The sequence below is a fragment of the Nelumbo nucifera genome, chromosome 1, assembly GCF_055504915.1.
Source record: "Nelumbo nucifera cultivar China Antique chromosome 1, China Antique-T2T, whole genome shotgun sequence".
Taxonomy (NCBI): Eukaryota; Viridiplantae; Streptophyta; class Magnoliopsida; order Proteales; family Nelumbonaceae; genus Nelumbo; species Nelumbo nucifera.
Window position 1 is genome coordinate 78,723,738 of NC_142649.1, and position 20,628 is coordinate 78,744,365.

Genomic DNA, 20,628 nt, shown 5'->3' on the forward strand with positions numbered 1-20,628 from the left:
ACCACTTCCACCTACCTCAATTCTCTCTACAACACATCATCTAATTTCATACATTATTCCTAAAAATATTACCGTCCTACCTACCATCTCCATTCTCTTGCATACAAGGCTCGAACAACATCTTATTTCGTTTATCTCAAACAAATAAAACAATACCAAATTTGAAGCAAGAAAAAACCACATTAACACTCAGCCTATCTGCAGTTTGCACTCCCATGCATTACGCTAATGTAAATTTGCAACCAAACTTGAGCCAAAATGACATGATGCAGGGAAAGGCCTGTTAAGGCTGTCCGGATTTAAACAACCAATTTTTTTTTCAGAACAAACAAAACAGTTTGGCTATCCATGTTTGACAGCCAAACTAATATAAAAATCAGAGTGAGGGTAGTGAACACCTGCGTACAACCACCAAAAAGAAAAAAAGAAAAAAACAAAGGAATGTACAAGAAGCTAGTAACAGGAAAAACACGCTGACGTGTTCACTCTTGATTGGATGCATAGCCCATTGTATATGCCTTTGTTTATAGTAATTCAGGGCCATTTCGGCTTTTTCCCTATAACATCTCAAGTAGAAGACCGCAGTGCCGCACCGACAATTTTTCTTTCTTCACTAATCTGTAATCACTTCTTTGTTGCTTCCTTTGGTTATTGGCTCCACCTCCACATGCCCGAGCCAACCACGCGGGCACGCTTTGAAGCATTCCCACCATTCTTTAAAGCGCGCATTAACTATATAACCAAGTCAATTTACATCAACATCAACCATTTACATCTATTAATGCATCAATGTACACTTCTATTAACTGATTCTGACGTCTGAAATGAACAACGCTTGCTATAAAGATCTTCAGACAAAAGCTTCTGAAACAATTCTTTCAACCTCTCAGCACCTGGGCCTGGCCGAAATACTGAATCCTCACCTCTCAAGGAGCAGGGGTCAACCCCTCCATCAGAGCTTCCAATGCACCATGCACCAGGAGCAAACCTGCCTTCAGACCTACCCAGAAGCTCTTTGTCAATCTTGTCCAAGACTGAGTCATCCTTGGTGAACTTCCGAGCAAATGGGGCCCCACTTTTTACCATGTTATCAAAGTCTTTGATTGTTAACAAGCGAGGATGCTGCTTTGGAGGATTATCCCAAGCAATGTAGTGGAGGTCATGGCTCACAGCAGTTTTGTTGAACTCCTCTGTATTGCAGATGACAGTGTGGAAGTAACCTTCCGGGGAGGAGACAAAATTTGTGTAGTACATAAGGACAGTACGAGGGAGGTTGTCCCAACCCCATATGCAGTATTCAAGGAAGGATCTACTAAGCATTATCCATGCCGAACCTGAAAATAGCATAAAAGAAAACTAAATATCTAGAAATTTTCAATTAAATCTGAAGAAAATATTGATGGAAATTTTCTAGAAGACTGAGGTTTGTAAAGATTAGGTTAATCATGTTCTGGCAAGCCACCAGAAGCAGCAAACAAGTAGGTGGATGAACCCAATGGTTTCCACATCAAACCAGCTTCAATAAATCTTGGAGTCTGAGTTACCATAGATGACATGAAAAATTCAATCAAACGATAACAAGGTATATATAGAAGTTTCTTGAAGGCACATAGAGAAATTTCTTGATGTGGTAGTCAAGATTCAAGAACAAGTGAACCACTGGACAAAATCTTTCAGTCATTGAGTTTTGATAAAAGAATTCCACTAGGCAGCAAAACTGGCCCAAATTTTGAGTACTACTGCTCCTTGAGAGTTTCAACAGGAGGCCTCAAAAGACAACTCTTTTGCAAGGATAAAGGTAATGAACCTGTTTGTGACTAAGAATACACAATCACCCAAAAATAGAACATTAGAGTGCGAAGGTTCTGGGGATTTTGTCGCAACTTTGTAAGAAGAATGCAATGTACAAGGGCAGTGATACAAAAGATGATAGGAGGTAAAAACAGTAGTGCAATGGCATCATCTTCAACCACAGTAATTATTTCTTTCTTTTAGCTTGTCTCACAAGTCTTAGCTCCCATGATGGTTAGTGTTTTTTTCTTCTATACTTTACACAATGGTTAGTTCAGGTGGTGTGGATTCCACCTTGCCAACATAAACATTCCAGAAGAGATAAGGTGTGTTTTGGGATCCAGACAGGCCAATATCTGCAAATCCCCAATTTTGATTCCAAAAGTTGGGAGGAGCAATTACCTGAAGAGCTTACCAATTTTATACTAGAAAATTATTCAAGGTGAAGACAACTGTTCGGGCTGACATGATGGATACTCATGATGAGGAAAACACTCAGGTTGACATGGTAACGAGGACCAAAGCCCAGGCTTTCTTCTATTTTTTGGTTGTCGATGTGGCTTTCAACTCCATTGGAGTGGCATGCTGTACACTCGACCTAATTAGAGAGTTAGCAGAGTTAGTATAGCAAGGTACACACAGGGCCCACTGCCATTAACCTGCACCTCTGAAAAGCAAGGGATACCAAGCAATCAGCTCAACTATGGGGTCATTGGCGACCAAAGCTCAGACTGAGACTACAAAAATTCTAGATAGAAAACTGGAGCTTAGTAAGAAATTGGGTGAAGGAGCATTTCACATGCTCAATGAAAGGAATTGTCAGGAATAAGACCAAGTCATTAGTAACCCTGTTCCGAAGGTTGGTGAGGAACAGCCATCAAAAGCCATTTAAAGTGAGGAAGAAGATAATGAAGAAATTTGCAGCTTTACAATGATGCTTCAGGATATACTGGAAGAACCAATTGCAAGAGAAGGAAAACAGAGGGGAAAGATTGGAAAAGGGCAACCTTGGCTATTAGAATACTAGGGAGAGGATGCAATGGAGAAAGTTTTCTTGATTGGTGTGTGTGTCTGTGTGTGTTTGTGGGTGTGTAAGCATTAAACATGACAAAATGACAAAACAGGGTCATGTAGCTGAACCCATAAGTGGACGAAGCTTAGATGAAAATGACAATGATCAGAGTAAAGTTGTACCCCAATTAAATAGCTCTTATGACTTCCTTTTAAGTTGGTTGTTGAGATCATAGGAGGAAGAAGGGTTCCTGGTCAGATTTTAGGTTCATGGTCCACAATATATGAAGCCTAAATATGGATATTGACACAGACACAGATAAGGAAAACATGGTACAACCCTAAATTTCCTAAGATCCTGGAATATAGATATGGGTTGTCCCATTTAATATGTTTCCTACAGCCTATATCGAGCTTTTGTATCTAGTTTTCTAATGTAACTGTCATTTCTTAATACTTATATCTCACTATTTTTAATTTACAATATGGGTTACTCCATTTGCCTATATCATGCTTTTGTCTTCAGTTTTTGAAGATGTGTGTCATTATTCAATGATTGTATCTTGTCCAATTCAACTTAGCTTTTAACATATACAGTTTTTATGGTATGGTTTGTTAAAACATATGATTTTACTTTTTACATATTTTATAAGTGTTAACGCTACCAAAAAACACTCTAATTGTCAATATCAGATACTCTAGAATTGTCCATGATGATAGAATAGGCTTACATAAGTTTAATTTGTGTTTTTCTCTGGTTCATTATGCAATCCAAGTTCCAGTTGCCATCAAGGAACCAAACATAAGATGGATAATTAGATATATGGAGTTATGGTCATGAGTTATGTATGCAAGCAATTAGGGTTCCATCCAGATATCAATATGCAGAAAATTTTGTCAAATAATATGATGAAATTAAACTGTTAGAACTCATTTATTTTTATTATTTTCTTTCTTTATGCTAATATGTCATCATATTTACATGTTTTCTGAGTTGTACACACAGCAGGGGTACATTTGTCATTGTACATTTATCATATAAATAATAAAGCATAGGTGTATGCCATATATGTTTTTTCTTTTTCTGGACCACCAGAGGTAAACAGAAAGAATCTAGGGTCATCCTGTCACTGTTGACATCTCCTACGAAATATCTTGGTAAGGCACGTTAACAAGGTGCCACCTGTATGAACTTGATTTAAAAGCAGTGGGATGTCCAGCAAGAGATAAAAATTTAGTTTGAGAAAGGAAATTGATTTTGTGCAAAAGAGAACAAGATGAAAACTAGTAAATAATAGGCAAAATCTAAGGTGCAGAAACTACACCGTGAAGCAAAAAATGTGAACCATGATCATAGTTGTCAAGGCAAAGCCTAGGCAACAAGGCACCCTTGGAGGATCGCGTTGCCAAATCTCCAAGTAGTTTTGTATACTATGTTATAAAATACTTTTATATTGTTAATTTTTTGATATTATAATTATAAAATAGACATTATTAAACTAAAATCTTCATTTTTTGTTTATATACTAATTTCTTTTTATTATTTTCTTATTTGTTTTTTTTTGGTTAATTAGCAATACTTTTTCCCCTTTTCCCCTTTACCCCCCCCCCCCCCTTTTTCTGTTTTCCAAAGTGCTGGTTGCAGGATTTGATTCCGCATCAATGCTGGGACTACCCAGCTAACACACCAACGAGCCAGCCCTCGATTGGTGTTATTTTCTTATTTGTTAGGGTTTAATCAACGCAAGCATTGCTAATTGCTGTATTGAACCCCCAAAGACTTCAAAACCTGAACCAATAAGGAGGAACTTAAAGTTTTGTCTAATCAACACATCATCATCTTTTTTTTTCTTCTTTTCCTATAACAAAAATAGGGGTCCAGCCCCTATATTTTTTGAATTTTCTTTTCTTTCTTCTTTTTCTTCTCATAAATAAGTTGATTTTCCAGACTTTAACATGAAGCTTATACTTATGAAAATTATGGATAATTATTAAGGGAATCTGGTTATGGAACCTAGGGAACTACCCTACTATATATGGTTTTTACTTAAAAAAATCCATCACCTAGGCGACTAGACGACAAGGCACTCCCCTATCACCTAGCCTCGCCTTGGCACCTTGAAAACTATGACCATGATAAAGTGACAAGTCATAGTTGACATCTTTAACTTGTTGAAACCTTTAATGGTAAGCACACCTGGTGAAACATAAACCAATGAAAAGTAAGTAGCCTATGTGGCATCTTTAACATGATTGGGTGAGATTTAACGTTGTCACAAATGTTCATTTCTATACAACAATCAGAACTCTAAATGATATACTTTGATTTTATAAAACCAAAAAGGCAGCCATTGCTACACATAAGGTGAACCAAATTGCAAACCAGTTCCTTGAATAGCAGTTTGCAATGGACAGAGTGCAGTAGCAAGCAGTGAACATGCTATGTCATGTGGATCAATGTTTTAAAAAGTGGAGCTGTGACACAAGGCCTTCCACCATCCTAAGGTGTGAGGCATAAACCAGAGCACAAGTGTAAGCCTCCTGGGTATGGTTTTTCCAATAAAAAATAAACAAAAATAAAATAGTAAATATCCCATAAAATAAGAAAATTTACAAGAAATTAGACAATAATTAAACCATCACATTTAACTATAAATTGATGCAATGGGATTCATTGGCAACAGGATTCATGTAGCCAACCTCATATAGTTGGGATAAGGCTAAGATTATGATGATGATTTAAATATACAAATGAAGTATCATCACATGAAGTTTCATTAGTCATCAATATATCACTTGCAATGTTGAAAATCAAAATTTCAGATTGCACTACATTATCCAATATAGTTCTGTTGTCTCACATTCAGATGATTGCAATGCTTTAAAAGAAATCAAAGCCCCCACTTCTATTTATAACATTTAATTATAAACATTACAACAAACAAGTTTGGAGAGTTTTTCATCCTCGGTATTATGTTAATAAATAATAGGGAACACAGTAAAATGGTGCCCTGTGCCCCTAGTTTATAACATTTTATTATAAAAATTAGCTTAAAGGTACAAGCATGAGTACACCTCCTGTATAAAGTGAACAAAGACGTATGCCTTTATACTGTCTCCAGGCATTTCCTTAGCACCTCGCCTGGAGGTGCACCTCCAGGCATATGCCTTCAGTGCCTTTTAAAACACTGATGTGGACTTAAATTTCAAGCTTGCTTGCATCAATTTCAAAAAGAAATTTCAGTGGAACATTTCATCGTAGCAATCAAGCCAAACGAGTGTCTCTGTGAGGAGAGTTTGATACAATCAAAGGGAGATGTGAACACACGCAATTGAGAAAATAGATAACTGTAAGTTACCTGTAAACAATTTGAAAGATGTTGGAAGGGAACGGCGTTGAGTAGTCAAAAAAATATCAGATTTTTTCGATAAGTAAAGACCTGGGTCAATGATGATTGGTTTTGCCCTCTGGTTCCTGAATAAGTTTGTGAGATTTTTATCAGAATACACACTAAAGTTGAATTAGAAAAGAACATAAAATGAAAATGTGCATTTGGTACAGTTATATGTACTTACAATTTCCACCCAGCAATTGGTGTATGTTCAATAAAATTGAGATCCCTGGACAGATTGGCAAAAACATGAAGCAGATCTGTGCAACAAAGAAAATTTTGATTTATTTTCCCATAAAAACAGGCCAAATACATAAATGCCTATGCATGTGTACTTTTCTGTATTTCTAGGAATAATAATGCAATCACTGAGGATTATATGATGAAGAAAATAAGCCAAACTCAAACTTCTACAAGAACCTTTTTTTTTTTTTGATAAGTAACTTCTACAAGAATGTTATTTTTTGGATTATAAGATGTATATATGTATAAGTACCTTTGTGTATTTTTAGGATAAGAATGTAACAAGGTAGGATCAGTGTTTTAAAAGTGCAAGGCACAAAAAATGCACAAGGGCCAATTTGTGCCCAAGGCGCAAGGCGAGGTGTGCGCCTTTTTGAAGCAAGGCACAAAAATACAAAAAAAAAATGCTAAAGAATAAAAAATGTCAGAAAATTCAAAAAATGCCAAAATTTTCAAAAAAAAATGTTAAACATAATATTAATAAAAAATATACTTAAGTTTTAAAATAAATGTTTTAAAATAACCTATTATCTAAAATTAAAATACATAAACATAACATGTAAAGCATATTCAAATGAGAATTTAAAAATAAAATCGAACATATAAAACATTTTCAAGCAACAAAATGGCTAAATCATTCTTTGCAGATTTCCCAAGATAAAGTATATTCGGAATGCCAACTCCCTAAGACCATAACTTTTCACCTAGAAGTTCAAATAAGGAGTTCTACTTACTGTTTTGAAGATCTCCCCAAGAACTATGATTTGGAATCAAAATCTGGAAAAAACGTCACCGAAGGACTTGTTTTTGGTGGCCTAAAGTTGGATGGCGTTCAGCCTGTTACAATCTAAAATCTAACATAATTCATAATCTACAAATCCAAATGCTACAAGATTGGATCTGTTGGGGAGAAAGATCCATGGAGTTCGTGCAGGCAAGTCAGTGGAGGAGATCTTTGAAGATAGAAGCAAAAAATCTCATGTTCGAAGAGATGAGAATCAAGGGGAAAGTAAGCCTGAAGGTAAGGGAAGCGAAAAAGGGTACAATATTGCTAGAAGGATTAGAAGTGATCGAGTGGCTAAGAGAGTTCATAGTTGGAGCCTGTTCAAAAGGTAAGCAGATAAACTGGCAGGATTTTAGTACATTAGAAGGGAGAAGATATGTTGTTGAATGTCAGACGAATAGAAAAGGTTTCTTCATAGCTTTGGCTGAATTTTTTGGTAAGGGACAAAGGCAACTGGTGTGTCTACCAGCAGGAAAACAGAACCAAGGTAGGGGGGAAGTTGATTGGTTGCTCAAAGAGTTCTTAGTCCAAAGAGTAGCAAATGATAAAAAAGCCTCCATAAGGGAGGAGAAGGCATATCTCAGCAACAGCAAGGTAGAACAAGGGCCAGTGGTCATGGCAAAAACAAAAAGCCAATGCAGAATTGTGGGAAGTCTAGAGAGAAAGGAGTGAAGGGATGAGAGATCCATCGTATGGATGCCCAAATCTTGCGGAATAAAGGGGCGAATTTCAAAAAAAATTTCTCTCCCTTCAACTGGGAATCGCATTCCCTATTTAGAAAATCATATTTTCAATGATCATTCTTGAACCATAAACTGAACCATATCTGAACCAAAAGGAGTAGGAGAGGATTATACCTGATACGGAAAAATAATATCCCCCAACGAAGGTGTTCACGCCCAAGGAAGGATCCAAAGACTGCTCCCACTAAAGATGGCGTAGTGCAGGATGGAGCAGAATCAGCAGTATTCTTCTCGAAGAATTCTGTCCTTCGCAAGAAACAACAGGATGGCACATGAGCACAGCTTCCTATCAATTCTTTCTCAAAGAACTGATGTCAAGATCGAATCTTGACTTTCCCACAACTAGAGATCGAACTGGATGTCTAGCGGCTGCAGGAAGGAGGCGGCAAGAAAGGTCTTTGCAGGGATTGTAGAAATCTTCTTCTTTGATTTCAGCTCTGAAGAGGATCTGATTATATCATTCTTCTGAAGGTTGTCGCCCCCTCCTTTTGTAACCCTAAGAGATCAGCTTCTAATCCAATTAGGAGTTGCTGATCCAAATCATATTTGGATCAGACCTCTCTTTAGGTGATAAGGATAAACCCTTATCTTATCTGCAGATTAGACCAGCATTCTCCTAATCTCATTAGGAGGTTTCTAGATCTGAATCATATTCAGATCTGGACTCTCTGAGTGGATAGGGTTAAGACCCTATCCTATCTACTGATCCATCTCAGAATTCGCCCATATTTAACTTATTAAATAAGTCCAGTTTGAAATGGGCTTTAGGCCCATTAAGCTTATGTACTCACTTAACCTTCCTAACTACTGCCCAGTTGGGCTTCCTTGTATGGCATGGGACCCAAGCATTGATCTACACATCAGCCACATAGGTTCGGCCCAGCCTTTGTTACAAGGCCTGGCCGAATACACTGTTATGGACACAATGCACCCCCTGAAACCCATCAAATGGGCTCTATGAGCCCAATATTTACCCTAAGTGGTCCCTGGGCCAAGCCACCTTGTAACACCCAGGGACTGTGGGCAGATGCAAGATTAGCACATCAGGTATTATCCTCAATGGTCTTACACTTAACCTCTCAGCCCATAATGATCATACACTGCCCGACAAGAGAGGACCTCTCCCTCGGCTGTAAGGAACAGTGTTACACTCTCTGCTTATATGGATCCCGGGAATTAAAACCTTTTTGCAAACATTTTAGAAACCATAATATATATACTTTTGTATCTCATATAAAATATACTTTGCAAAACAAATCTCAACGATTGAAACCGGCTATCGGCAGTCTTGGTTTCCATCAGTGAGAGTGCACCCCCGATCATTACCTTTGTCCGACAAAGGGGCTGATCCTGTCACTATGATCACCCACTCAGATGAATTCTCAAACTGTCCCAACATACCCAGGTTTTGACCCCCGCTAAGGATCTCACTGATTGGTACATCAAAGACAGCCCAATCCGACACCTAGTGCAGTATCATAATCGAGTCTAGGGGCCGGGTGTAACTTTCCAGTTTTGCCCATCAATCTCTGAGGTCCAGAGCAATACTGGAAATCTGGTCCAGTTCATAGATTCAATTAATCCTACACTGTATGTGCCTAGGGTCTCACCCTGGCAGCTGAGACAGGCCACCCCAACCGACTTGGTGGCACAACAGTGTCAGCCTTATCAGGATAAGTCTCCCCAGACCGACCCACTGGCTGTGAACATTCTAAACTAACACGGTTCTCATTAAGTGTCCAGTTTAAGGGTATTACACAGAAACATACCAAGGGAACATGAATCAAATATGCACTTTTATTCATTTACAATAAACTCATAAAGTACATCATTCTGATTGAAGCTAAGGGCATACAAAACTGTCCAACAAGGAGTGGGATAGTAAGTTTGTGATACAAGTCAAGGAAAAGGTTAATGATTGGAGGAGGGTAGCTGACTTACTGGCAACCAGGTTGAAGCTGAAGAGTGTCTTCATAGTAACCCCCTTCGATAGCTGTAAAGCCATCCTAGATCCAATAGAGAATGAGTTGGAAATATCAACTATCAATGTTCAGGTTGATTTCGGACCATTCACAGTCTTTAAATGGAATCCAACATCCAACTCCAAGGATTTTTTTGTCGAAGATGGTGTGGTGGTGCGTGTAATAGGCTTGCCATTTCATCTATGGAAACAAGAAAAAGCAGAGTCTATAGCTGTATTGTGTGGAGGAATCTTGAAAGGAGCTTTCTGGGGTGATCTTTACTCGGTAGCAATCCTACTAAGTGGTGTGAAGCCAGAAGACATTCCACGAAAGATAGAGGTACGAACAGAGGGGAGCTTTATCTCTGTGTGGTTAGCTTCCTCCATTGAAGCAGGGCTGTGGAAGGAGGCTCGTATGGTAGGAGGGGAGGAGGAAGAAGAAGCATTACGTGGACCTGTGAGATTGGTTAATTCAAATGGGAAGGAATGTTTCACTAAAAAGGGCCAACAAGTTCTAGGAAGCCAAAAAGCTTTGGGGCAGTTGGAAGGTCAAACCTGGAGAAAGCAAGATAAGGATATGACAAATGGCAGATCCTTTGCGCAGGTGGTGTCAGGAGAAACAGACAAAAACTTACCAGTGGCGAAAGGGAGAGGGCTGAACCAACAACCTCAGACAGGGAAGGTTGCTGGCTCGACCATTAAAACAGGGGGGCGTAACTTTTTAAGAGGTCACGTGGGACGAAAAGACTTAGAAAATGGGCCCAATCGAGTGGATCCCTTTTGTGGTGGGCCGGAGAAGGCAACTCAAGTAAAGGTTTTAAAGTTGGGTTCATATAGTCTTGAGCCCAAGGCCCATTACAAGACAGATGAGCCAAGGGACACTTTAAGTAAGCACGTGACTAGGAGGAGGGATGAGCTGATAGACGAGACTAAGCGTCTATCTTCTTCTACCTCGAATCCCTCCTTTCGATCGAACAGATCAGGCGCAAAATCTCAAGACTCTCAGTCTCGAGGCTCTCTACAGTGGGTTCCATCCAACCTGGTGAACCGTCTTTCACCAGATAGGCGCAACCCGAGATACCTAAAGCCTAGTGATTTGAACAGAACAGGATCTGAAGATTGGTTGTGTGAACAAAACAGCAGTGACGATTCTGATAGAGACGAAACGTTAAGTTTGGGAAGTCTGTCTCCGAAAAGCAACAATGAGTTACTTGAAATAGAAAGTTTGCATACAAAGTTGTTTTTAGAGGAAGAGACTGAAGAAGTAGGTGGCGGGAAGACTAGAAATGGTGAAGAAAATGGTTCTAAAGTTGTGAAAACTCCTCCTCCCTTCGTCAAGGGAGTTGACCCTGAGTCTAATGAATTACAGGATGTTGGTGGAGAGGAACAAGAATCGGCCGTGAGGATGGATGTGGGTATTCCGGTGTCGGAAACACTGAGAAAGGTTTTCCAAGTGGGTAGGTCGTCAGGAAGTGATTCTTTCACTATGTCTACTTCACAACCTTGTCCAAAAAGGGGAAAGGCCTTAAAACCATTTGCCGCCTGTCAGCACTTCAATTCCAGTGATTCTAGTCCTACCCCCGTCCTACCAGGTATGGGTGTCAATTCTTTTATAGGTACTGACTTGTTTGCTATGCCTATAACAGATATCCCAGCTTCCCATCCAGGAGGTTCTGATGCAAGAGAGAGGGTGATAGTGGAAGGAGAGAGGGTGTTGGAAGAAAGTAGTAAGAGGGAGGTGGACAGAATTTGGGAGTTGATTTGTACAATGATGGAGGAAAAAAAAAAGGAAGGACTCTTAGAAAGATGTTGTAGCCAAAATAAGTGTGAGCAGGGTAAAATTCTTCCTCAAACATTGGCTGGAAAGGATGGAGAAAAGAAAAATGATGATTGTTGTATTAGGAAGGGGGGAAAAAGGAACAAATAAGAAAAAAAAGATCTGAAGTGGAAAGGCTAATTTCAGACATTGAGGGGGATTTAGAATTCAATGGTAGAGGGGATAGGAGGAAGGGCCTAGAATGAGGAGACTATGGCCTTTTCATGGGTTTTTTGCTATTTTGTCTCGATGAAAATTATTAGCTGGAATGTAAGAGGGTTAGGGAATGCAAGAAAGAGAAGGGTGATCAAAGACCTACTCCGAAGGGAAAAACCCGATATTGTGTTGTTACAAGAATCCAAAATGATGGAATTAGATGGGAGATGGGTGAAGAGTTTTTGGAGATCTAGAGGTTTAGGTTGGAGCTCGTCTCCTTCTTGGGGAGCCTCAGGGGGGGATCGTAACACTGTGGAGGGAGGATGTGGTGGAAGTAGTGGAAGAATTGATAGGCAGATTCTCAGTTTCCATTAAGTGTAAGAATGTAGAGAATGGGTGTGTATGGGTCTTAACCAATGTTTTTGGCCCTAATTCCTATAGAGAGAGGAATGAGATGTGGGAGGAACTATATGCAATCAAGGGGTTATGGGATGGTCCTTGGTGCCTGGGTGGGGATTTTAATGTCATTAGATTCTCTAATGAAACCAGTAATCCCCAACAGGTAATTTCAACAAGCATGAGGAAATTTAATGGTTTTATTGAAGAATGTGAACTGAAGAAAATACCTCTGCTGCAAGCCAGTTACACTTGGTCCAACCTTCAGGAAACCCCTTTGTGTCCGAAGCTGGACAGATTCTTATTTAACCTTGTCTGGGAGAATAGTTTGGAAAACTTGGTTGCTAAAGCGTTACCCAGGGTCACCTCCGATCACTGTCCTATCCAAATAGGTACTGAGTCATTTTCTATAGGACCCAAACCTTTTAGATTCGAAAATATGTGGCTTACCCATCCAGATTTTGTGAAAAAAGTGAAGGAATGGTGGGGTGAGGAGGAGAGGGGGGTAAGATGGAAGGGGATCAAGTTCCATAAGAAATTAAAAAGCCTGAAAGCCAAAATAAAAGAGTGGAATAGAGATCAGTTTGGTAGAATTGAGGAGCAAAAACTGTGCCTAATTTCTCGCATAGAGAACTTGGATGTAAAGGAATCTCAAAATGGGCTGACCGAGGAGGACAGAGTGTTAAGGAGACAATTGAAAAAGGATTTGGAAGAGGTGAGGGAAGAAATCAGTTGGAGACAAAAATCTAGACACAAGTGGATTAAGGAAGGCGATGGGAACACTAGATTCTTCCATGATTTGGCAAATGGGAGACGAAGAAAGAATCTTGTGACCAAGCTAGAGATAGGAGATGAGGTAATTACCAACCAGGATGACATAGCCAGAAAATTTGTGGACCACTTCAAATCGATTTATAGAAGACCTTTGAGTGAGAGAGCAGTCATGGAAAGGGTGGATTGGCCAAGAATTGATGACGGAGTGGCAAGGTGGCTGGAAAGGGATTTCGAGGAAGAAGAGATTAAGAAAGTTGTCTTTCTAATGGATAGATCCAAGGCTCCGGGTCCAGATGGCTTTACAATGGGCTTTTATCAAGACTGTTGGGAGGTGGTGAAAGAGGATTTAGTTGAAGTCTTTAAGGAATTTGCAGACAATCACACTATAAGCCCTGGAATTAATGCCACCTTTTTGGCCCTGATACCTAAGAAGAATGATGCCAACCACCCAAAAGATTTTAGGCCTATTAGTCTGGTGACAAGCATCTATAAAATTCTGGCTAAAGTGCTTTCATTGAGGATCAAAACAGTCATCCCTTCTATCATTAGTGAAACACAGGGGGCTTTCATTCAAGGGCGACAAATAACAAATCAGATCTTAATTGCAAATGTGTGTGGAGGAAATGAAGAGGTCTAGTAAGAGAGGATTCATTTGTAAATTGGATCTTGAAAAGGCCTATGATTTGGTGGACTGGAAGTTTCTATTAAAGGTTATGCAAAACTGTGGGTTTGGGGACAAGTGGTGTAATTGGATCTTTGGGTGTATCAGTACTTGTCACTACTCTATTCTGGTAAATGGTATGGTGAGGGACTTTTTTTCCAGCTTGCAGGGGTGTCAGGCAAGGGGATCCACTCTCACCCTTCCTTTTTACCTTAGTAGTTGATGTGATTAGTAGGATCATTACTAAGGCTGACAGTGAAGATACCATTAGGGGTTGGAGAATAGGGAGACACCAAGTCCCCGTCACCCACCTTCAGTTTGCAGATGACCTAATGATCTTTTGTGAAGGAGGTCTTAGCGAAAAGGTAGCAAACCTAAAGGAGCTAATAAAAAGTTTTGAAAGTATCTCTAATTTGAGAATAAATCTGGAAAAGAGTTGCATAGCGGGTATAAATTTGGAGGTAGGGGAGGTCAAGGCTATTGCAGAGTGTCTGGAGTATTCCACCTCTGCTTGGCCTATGTCATATTTAGGGCTTCCTTTAGGGGCAAATCCTAGGGAGAGTAGATTTTGGACCCCAGTGATAGAAAAGTTTGAGAAGAGATTAGCTTCATGGAAGAGGAATTATATCTCTTTAGGAGGAGAATTACCCTAATAAGAGCTACCTTAGCTAACTTACCTACCTATTATTTGTCTGTTTTTAGGATACCAGTTAGGGAAGCTAGGAAACTGGAGAAGTTGATGAGAGATTTCTTATGGGAGCCGGGACAAGAGAAAAAGGATCACTTGGCTAATTGAGAAATTATGTGCAGAAGTAAAGAAGAGGGGGGTTTGGGACTTGGGAGGGTAACTAGAAAAAATCAAACTCTGTTAGGGAAATGGTTGTGGCGATGGCCTTTGGAAAGAGAGAGATTGTGGCATGGGGTGGTGGGAAGCATTCATGGGAGGTTAGAGAATGGATGGGATGCTGGTGTATCGAGGCAAGCTAACCTAGCAGCACCTTGGAAGGCTATTCACAACACTCTTCCTCAATTCCTCAATTTTATCAGGTATGAAGTTTGTTCTAGCAACTCTGTCCATTTTTGGGAGGATATTTGGGTAGGAGACACACCGTTAAAGGATTTGTTCCCTTCGCTATTTTCTATTTCTTTGTACAAAAAAGAAGTGGTCTCAAAATTTGTCTCACCTTTGGGAACACCCTTAGATCCTACTTGGGATTTTGGGTTTCGTAGAGGACTTAGGGATGATGAAATTGATTCTCTTTTTGCTTTGCTTGGTTGTCTTAATCAGGTTTGTTTGGATCCCTCCAAGCCAGATAAGAGGGTTTGGACTCCTAAACCCAATGGAACCTTCACTTGCGCTTCTTTCTTCAAGTCCATCTCTCAACTTTCTACTCACCAACCCTTTCCGTCAAAAGAAATTTGCTGTAGGCTAGTTCCCCCAAAAATTATGGCATTTTGTTGGGAAGTATTCCATGGGAAAGTAAACACTTTAGATAACCTACAAAAGAGAAGACCTTTCCTCTGTATTTCTCCTAATTGGTGTATCCTCTATAGAGCTCACGGTGAGGATTGTTACCATCTATTAATATCTTGTCCCCTTTTTGCAGACCTTTGGACCTGGCTACTTTCGTTGTTTGGGGGTAGTTGGAGTCTACCAGCAAAAGTTCACATGCTCTTCAACCATTCTACCTTTTATTGGCCTACAAAAATAGGGAGAATTATGTGGAGATGTGCTCGTGCAGCCTTGATTTGGACTCTTTGGGAAGAAAGAAATGTTACAATCTTTCAAGAAAAGGAAAGGAGTAGCCAGGATTTGAAAGACTATGTGTTAAATAGGGCAATACATTGGCTGAAGACCTTGGAAATCTTTCATCAATTCTCCTTTAATGACCTTTGGAGAAATTGGTCAGCAGTAGCGAGGTGTTCATCTCTAAAGGACAAATCAATTACAAGTTGGTCTCCTCCATCCGAAGGCTCACTAAAGTTGAACTTTGATGAAAGTAGCATGGGTAATCCAGGTTTATCCGGAATAGGGGGTGCTTTGAGAAATGAGAAGGGAGAGATTTTGTTGCTTTACTCAGGTCCCTTGGGATTTGGGAACTCCATCAGAGCAGAACTTTTAGCTGTTGTACAAGGGGTGCAATTTGCAAACCAGCTGGGGGTACAACACCTAATAATCGAGGGGGATTCCAAAGTGGTGGTGGGTTGGTTGAAAAATTCTGAAAAGGCTATGTGGCGATACAAGAATGAAATGAAGAAATTTAGTTGGTTGACAAGGAATATGTTGGTCACTGTACAGTGGGTGGGGAGATCAACAAATACTTTGTCAGATATGTTAACTAAGCAAGGGGTAAATAGGGAAGAATTATTTTGGGCTCAATTGTGATTCTTGTTTTTCTTTCCTAGTTTACTTGTAAGATTCAAGGAGGGGCTGCAGCTCGTGCCTCTCGCTGGGATGATGTATGAACTCACTCTAAATTTGCTTTTGAATCAATAAATTTATTATTATTCATCAAAAAAAACATTTTCAAGCATGTAAAACCCACAATCTCTTTTTTCCCTCAATTGCATTATTTCAAGTAGCTAATGTGATGTAAAACATATTACATTCCTGATTCTACGAGCCACCTTTGTGCCACGCCCCTCAAGGCAAGCCCAAACAAATCCATGTTAGGGTCTTAAATTCTTAATTCTCATATAAAAAATAATGATTTTATAATTTTAATTGCTTTCTAAGAAGATGTTTTATTAGAATGAATGAATGAACAATATTGTTCATAACCCTATTTGCTAATATTGTTCATTGACTTCATTCATTCATCCTAATAAAATACCTTCTTAGAAAGCAATTAAAATTATAAAATCATTATTTTTATATGAAAATTAAGAATTTAAGACCCTAACATGGATTTGTTTGGGCTTGCCTTGAGGGCCATGGCATGGGGGTCCGGGGGTGGAGCCCCCGGCCCAGCCGCTAGGTTCAAAAAATGCAAAATATTTTCAAAAGGCACACGCCTGGGCTGAGACACAAGGCGCATCGTTTAAAAGGGCTGTACCTAGGACCTAGGCAAGGCGCATACCCTAAAATGCGCCTCGCCTGTGTGCCTAGGCACGCCTTTTAAATCACTGGGTAGGATTATAAATGGCACCAAATGATGAATGTAATGAGAAAACTCAAAACTGCCAACATTAGAATGCCAAACTGTTTTAAGTTTGAGTTAAACACCTATAAACGGTGGATTGTCCAGAGTTGTAAATAGTAAAGTATGGGCTCAATGTTGTTTTGAAGATTTTTTTCTGGCCATGGTTCAAAATTTCAATTTCCCTATGCATGGGAGCCTTGTAAATTTCATTCCGATATCTGAAAATTTTGAGGAAATTGGGAAATATTAACAACAATTGAAAGAGTATGGAACTTATAAAACTTTAGGTGTTAAAAAAGGTATAATTACAAATCTTAGACAGGGTACAAGGCCTAGATGAGGAGGAGGAGGTTCTTTAAGATAACCTCTACCTAAAACTGTGAGACCATATTAACTATTACTATGATTTATGTTATTATATAGTTATTATTAAGAGCTATTTATTCAAATGAAATTTTCAAAAGAGCTTTAAACTCTGAAAACATAATCCAAGTACATCTAAACATCTTTTTCCTAATTTTATGCAAATATGTGACTTAAGAATTTTTTGCACCTCATGATTGTTTCTAATTGTTTTTGGAAACTTTAGTGAAATTTACTCAGAAGGATTGTTTCCTGTGTGCATCTCCATGTCTCCATATCTTTGTCCTAAAGGGTAAAGAGTTAGACTTGAACAAGTCCAAAATATCATTAAGAGGTAATCATGAATCATCAAAAAGTGAGATAAATTGGTTTTGTATAGCCAACAATATATAGGATCAAAACAGAAAGGTGATTGACATTCTCACCTGATCTGAAGCATAAGATGCACATATGAGGTGAGGGAGACCACATTTTCCACATAAGTTGGAATGATAACAGAAATATGGTTTTGGTTTTTAATCAAATCTTTATTGTTAACCATCAAAAAAAAACATATCTTTGTTGTTGATGTTTTAAGAGGAAAGAAAATTTTCTTAGGCACTTAAAATTTAAAGAATTAAGAGATATAAAGAAACTAAAAGTAAAAAGACTGGACAAACAGAACTAAGTAAAGAATTTAAGTTATACAATGTGTTGTTTAGTAGAAATAGGGTAAAAATAAGAATCTCAGAATTTTAAACAATATAACAAAGAAATGAGGATCAACAAATAAAGGTTAATTAGATTTTTGGTTTTGATAAGAGTATGGAAATAGATGTTATCAAGTGAAGAAATGTATGTGGAGACCATGAACATTGCTACAAAGCAAAGAAAAAGAAATAAGAAGCGAAAGCACAATACTGACCATCTTGTGTGACAAGAGGATAATCTGAAGCACTGAGGTTAACAAACCAGTCCCAATCAATGCTTTCCCTCAACATAATAGCTACAGCCTGAAGGGTACAAGCAATCATTGTAGGGCCCTTGTAAGTTACCAAGTTCGACTGTTCCATTACACGCACATTCTTCACTTCTCGAAATGTTGGATCACTTTTTATAGTTGTGGTCAATTCTATTCTTTCGCGGGGAGGAGCCTCAAGATCCAAATGCAAAATATATTGATTCCTGGGGTGGTACACAGCCTGTAAAGTCCTCCTCATTCTCTGGGTATCACCTTTTGTTCCTGAAATGAGATAAGCTATTCTTGGTGCTTCCATGTTTGAACGTCCAGCCTGATCAAAAGATATCTTCAAGTCTGATTCCACAAAGTAGTCACTGGAATCCTCCATTGGTGAAAATGAGATAAAGTCAAGGGACAATGGATCTCCATCACTGGGAGAGGAGAAAATCCCAAACAGAGTGGCCAAAAACAGAGTAAGGGAAATGAGCAGACTCGCAAAAAATGGAAGAATCCACCTCCTTTCAGTAAATGCCCTTCCAGAATGAGGATGGGCATTTTTCCTCATGCTTGTTCAAACTAAAAACGGTCTCTTTAACAATCCGTGACTTCTTACCGTTACAATCCTCGAGACAGACAATCCAAAACGTCTGATACAAGAGAGAGCCTCCAGAAATAACAACAAGGAAACCAAAGAGAAGCAAAGAGCTTCCGTAGCAAAACCAAAGCCACCGTTTCCGAGGGATGATTAACATTTAAGCCGAGGCTACTGACTTACGGAAAGAGACATAAATTTCCAATAAAGCTGATAGATTCAATGTTAACTCTTAGGTCCAACGATGTTCACCATTTATCACCAAATATATAGTCCTCCCTGTAGAATATAAAACGGAGTTTGGTGAAAAAAAAAAAAAAGATTTGGAGCTCAAACTCGTCTCAAACTTTAGTAAGGAAGAAATAGGCATACCAAATCAAACAGAAGTTCAATTATTTTCCAGACAGAACAACAAAACGAAACCTGAAGGAGCTCATCTTCTCAAAGTGAGCAAGCCTTCAGTAAAAATAGCATTTGAAGAAATTTCATGGTAACAGGAAATAGTGCAACAACAAAAAAAAATAGTATAATAGCTGGATTTCTCTTTCTCAAGAAATAGCTATAGATCGAAAGTTTTCTTCATAAAAAGTTCCCAGATCTGATAGGGGGAAAACCATACACCATGCATTAAATAGCTAAATTTGAGGTCAAGCTGAAACGTTGATTGCAAGGTTTAGATATTTCAAGTAGCAGCAAAAGAGGGGGAAAACCATACACCATACATTAAATAAAAGAAAAACAAGAACAGCTGAGGTTCAGTAAAATAAAACCGCAGAAATTAGAAGCAGCATTGCTTACAAGAGAAGAAACGAGTCGAAGCAAATGTATGCCACAAAATCGACAAAAGCATCTCCGAACAAGAGCCCTAGCAGATTGAATTGAACTGTTGCATATCAGATCTTGAGTTTCAGATAAGAAAAATTAAAGCAGGGAGGAGGCGACAGACAGAAAGAACAGTTCAGGAGCCGTAATGAAATAAAAGAATGACCTTTAAAGAATCCATGGATGGAAGAATTTGATAGAAAAGAAAGACCTCAATTAATAAACCATCAACACGCTAAACAATTCCTGTTGGAGCCTTGTACGGACTTTTGGACTCTGAACACGGTCGCTTTCTCTCTTCTTTGTTTTTTTAGATTAAAAAAGGGAAAAATTTTCAAACACAGGTGGGTGCACAGTGAAGTAGCTTTTCCCGGTTAAAAATCCGGGAGAAAGTCAGACATTTATGTAGAGAAGGGTAGGTTTGTGCATTCGTGCGCAAAGAAATGGCCCCGAAGCTAGAGATTTATTGGCACGAGTCTTAACGGAGACAGCAAAAGAGAGCGGTAGCTAAAAAGCCTAAAACACAAATAGGTCCCGCTTAATCAGCTGGGCCAAAAGCCCGAAAAGTCGGCACGCCGAGTAAAGAGTAAATCATCTTATGACACTAGGCATTGACGCATTGTGTCGGTACTAGGTACTTAGGTAGGTCCCGCAACTCTCATTGCTCACTATTTGCTGTTATGCGGTGTAAGGGGGCTTTTAGCGTTTTGCATGCTTTTTTATTGTTTCTGGGAAAATCTATGATCATATCGGATGAGATGAACCAATCAACATTCAATTTTTGTTTCCATGAATACGGGTTATTAACCACTTTCAAAAACAAATGTCACCCTCCCCCTTCTCTCTTCATCTCCAAATTCCAATCCCATGCCCAGCGTTTATGCCAATAAGAAGCAACGAGTCCCGCTACAGAGAGAGACAACCTTTATTGCCAATGAAAAATGGCTTCCCCAGCTGCAATCGAGTCCATTGTCGTCTTTAAGAGGCCAGACAACCTTCGCTGATGGAAGGTAATAATTAATTAATTAATTAAACTCTTCA

At 39.0% G+C, this 20,628-nt stretch overlaps 1 protein-coding gene across 2 annotated transcripts; it reads right to left on the reverse strand.

Annotated features, from left to right (window-relative positions):
- Positions 1 to 238: 238 nt before the first annotated feature.
- Positions 239 to 20,029, reverse strand: LOC104605659 (beta-glucuronosyltransferase GlcAT14A-like). 2 transcript variants are annotated; one of them, XM_010270506.3, is made up of 6 exons: positions 19,754 to 20,029; positions 19,564 to 19,630; positions 18,138 to 19,044; positions 6,379 to 6,454; positions 6,162 to 6,277; positions 239 to 1,334 (listed from the first exon to the last, which is right to left on the reverse strand). In XM_010270506.3, exons 3-6 carry the CDS (start codon positions 18,736 to 18,738, stop codon positions 787 to 789), a joined length of 1,341 nt encoding a protein of 446 aa, XP_010268808.1. In that variant the 5' UTR covers positions 18,739 to 19,044; positions 19,564 to 19,630; positions 19,754 to 20,029; the 3' UTR covers positions 239 to 786. The 2 variants fall into 2 exon arrangements, with proteins under 2 accessions (XP_010268808.1, XP_010268807.1); XM_010270505.2 differs by having other exon boundaries at positions 19,564 to 19,648.
- Between the last annotated feature and the right edge of the window lie 599 nt (positions 20,030 to 20,628).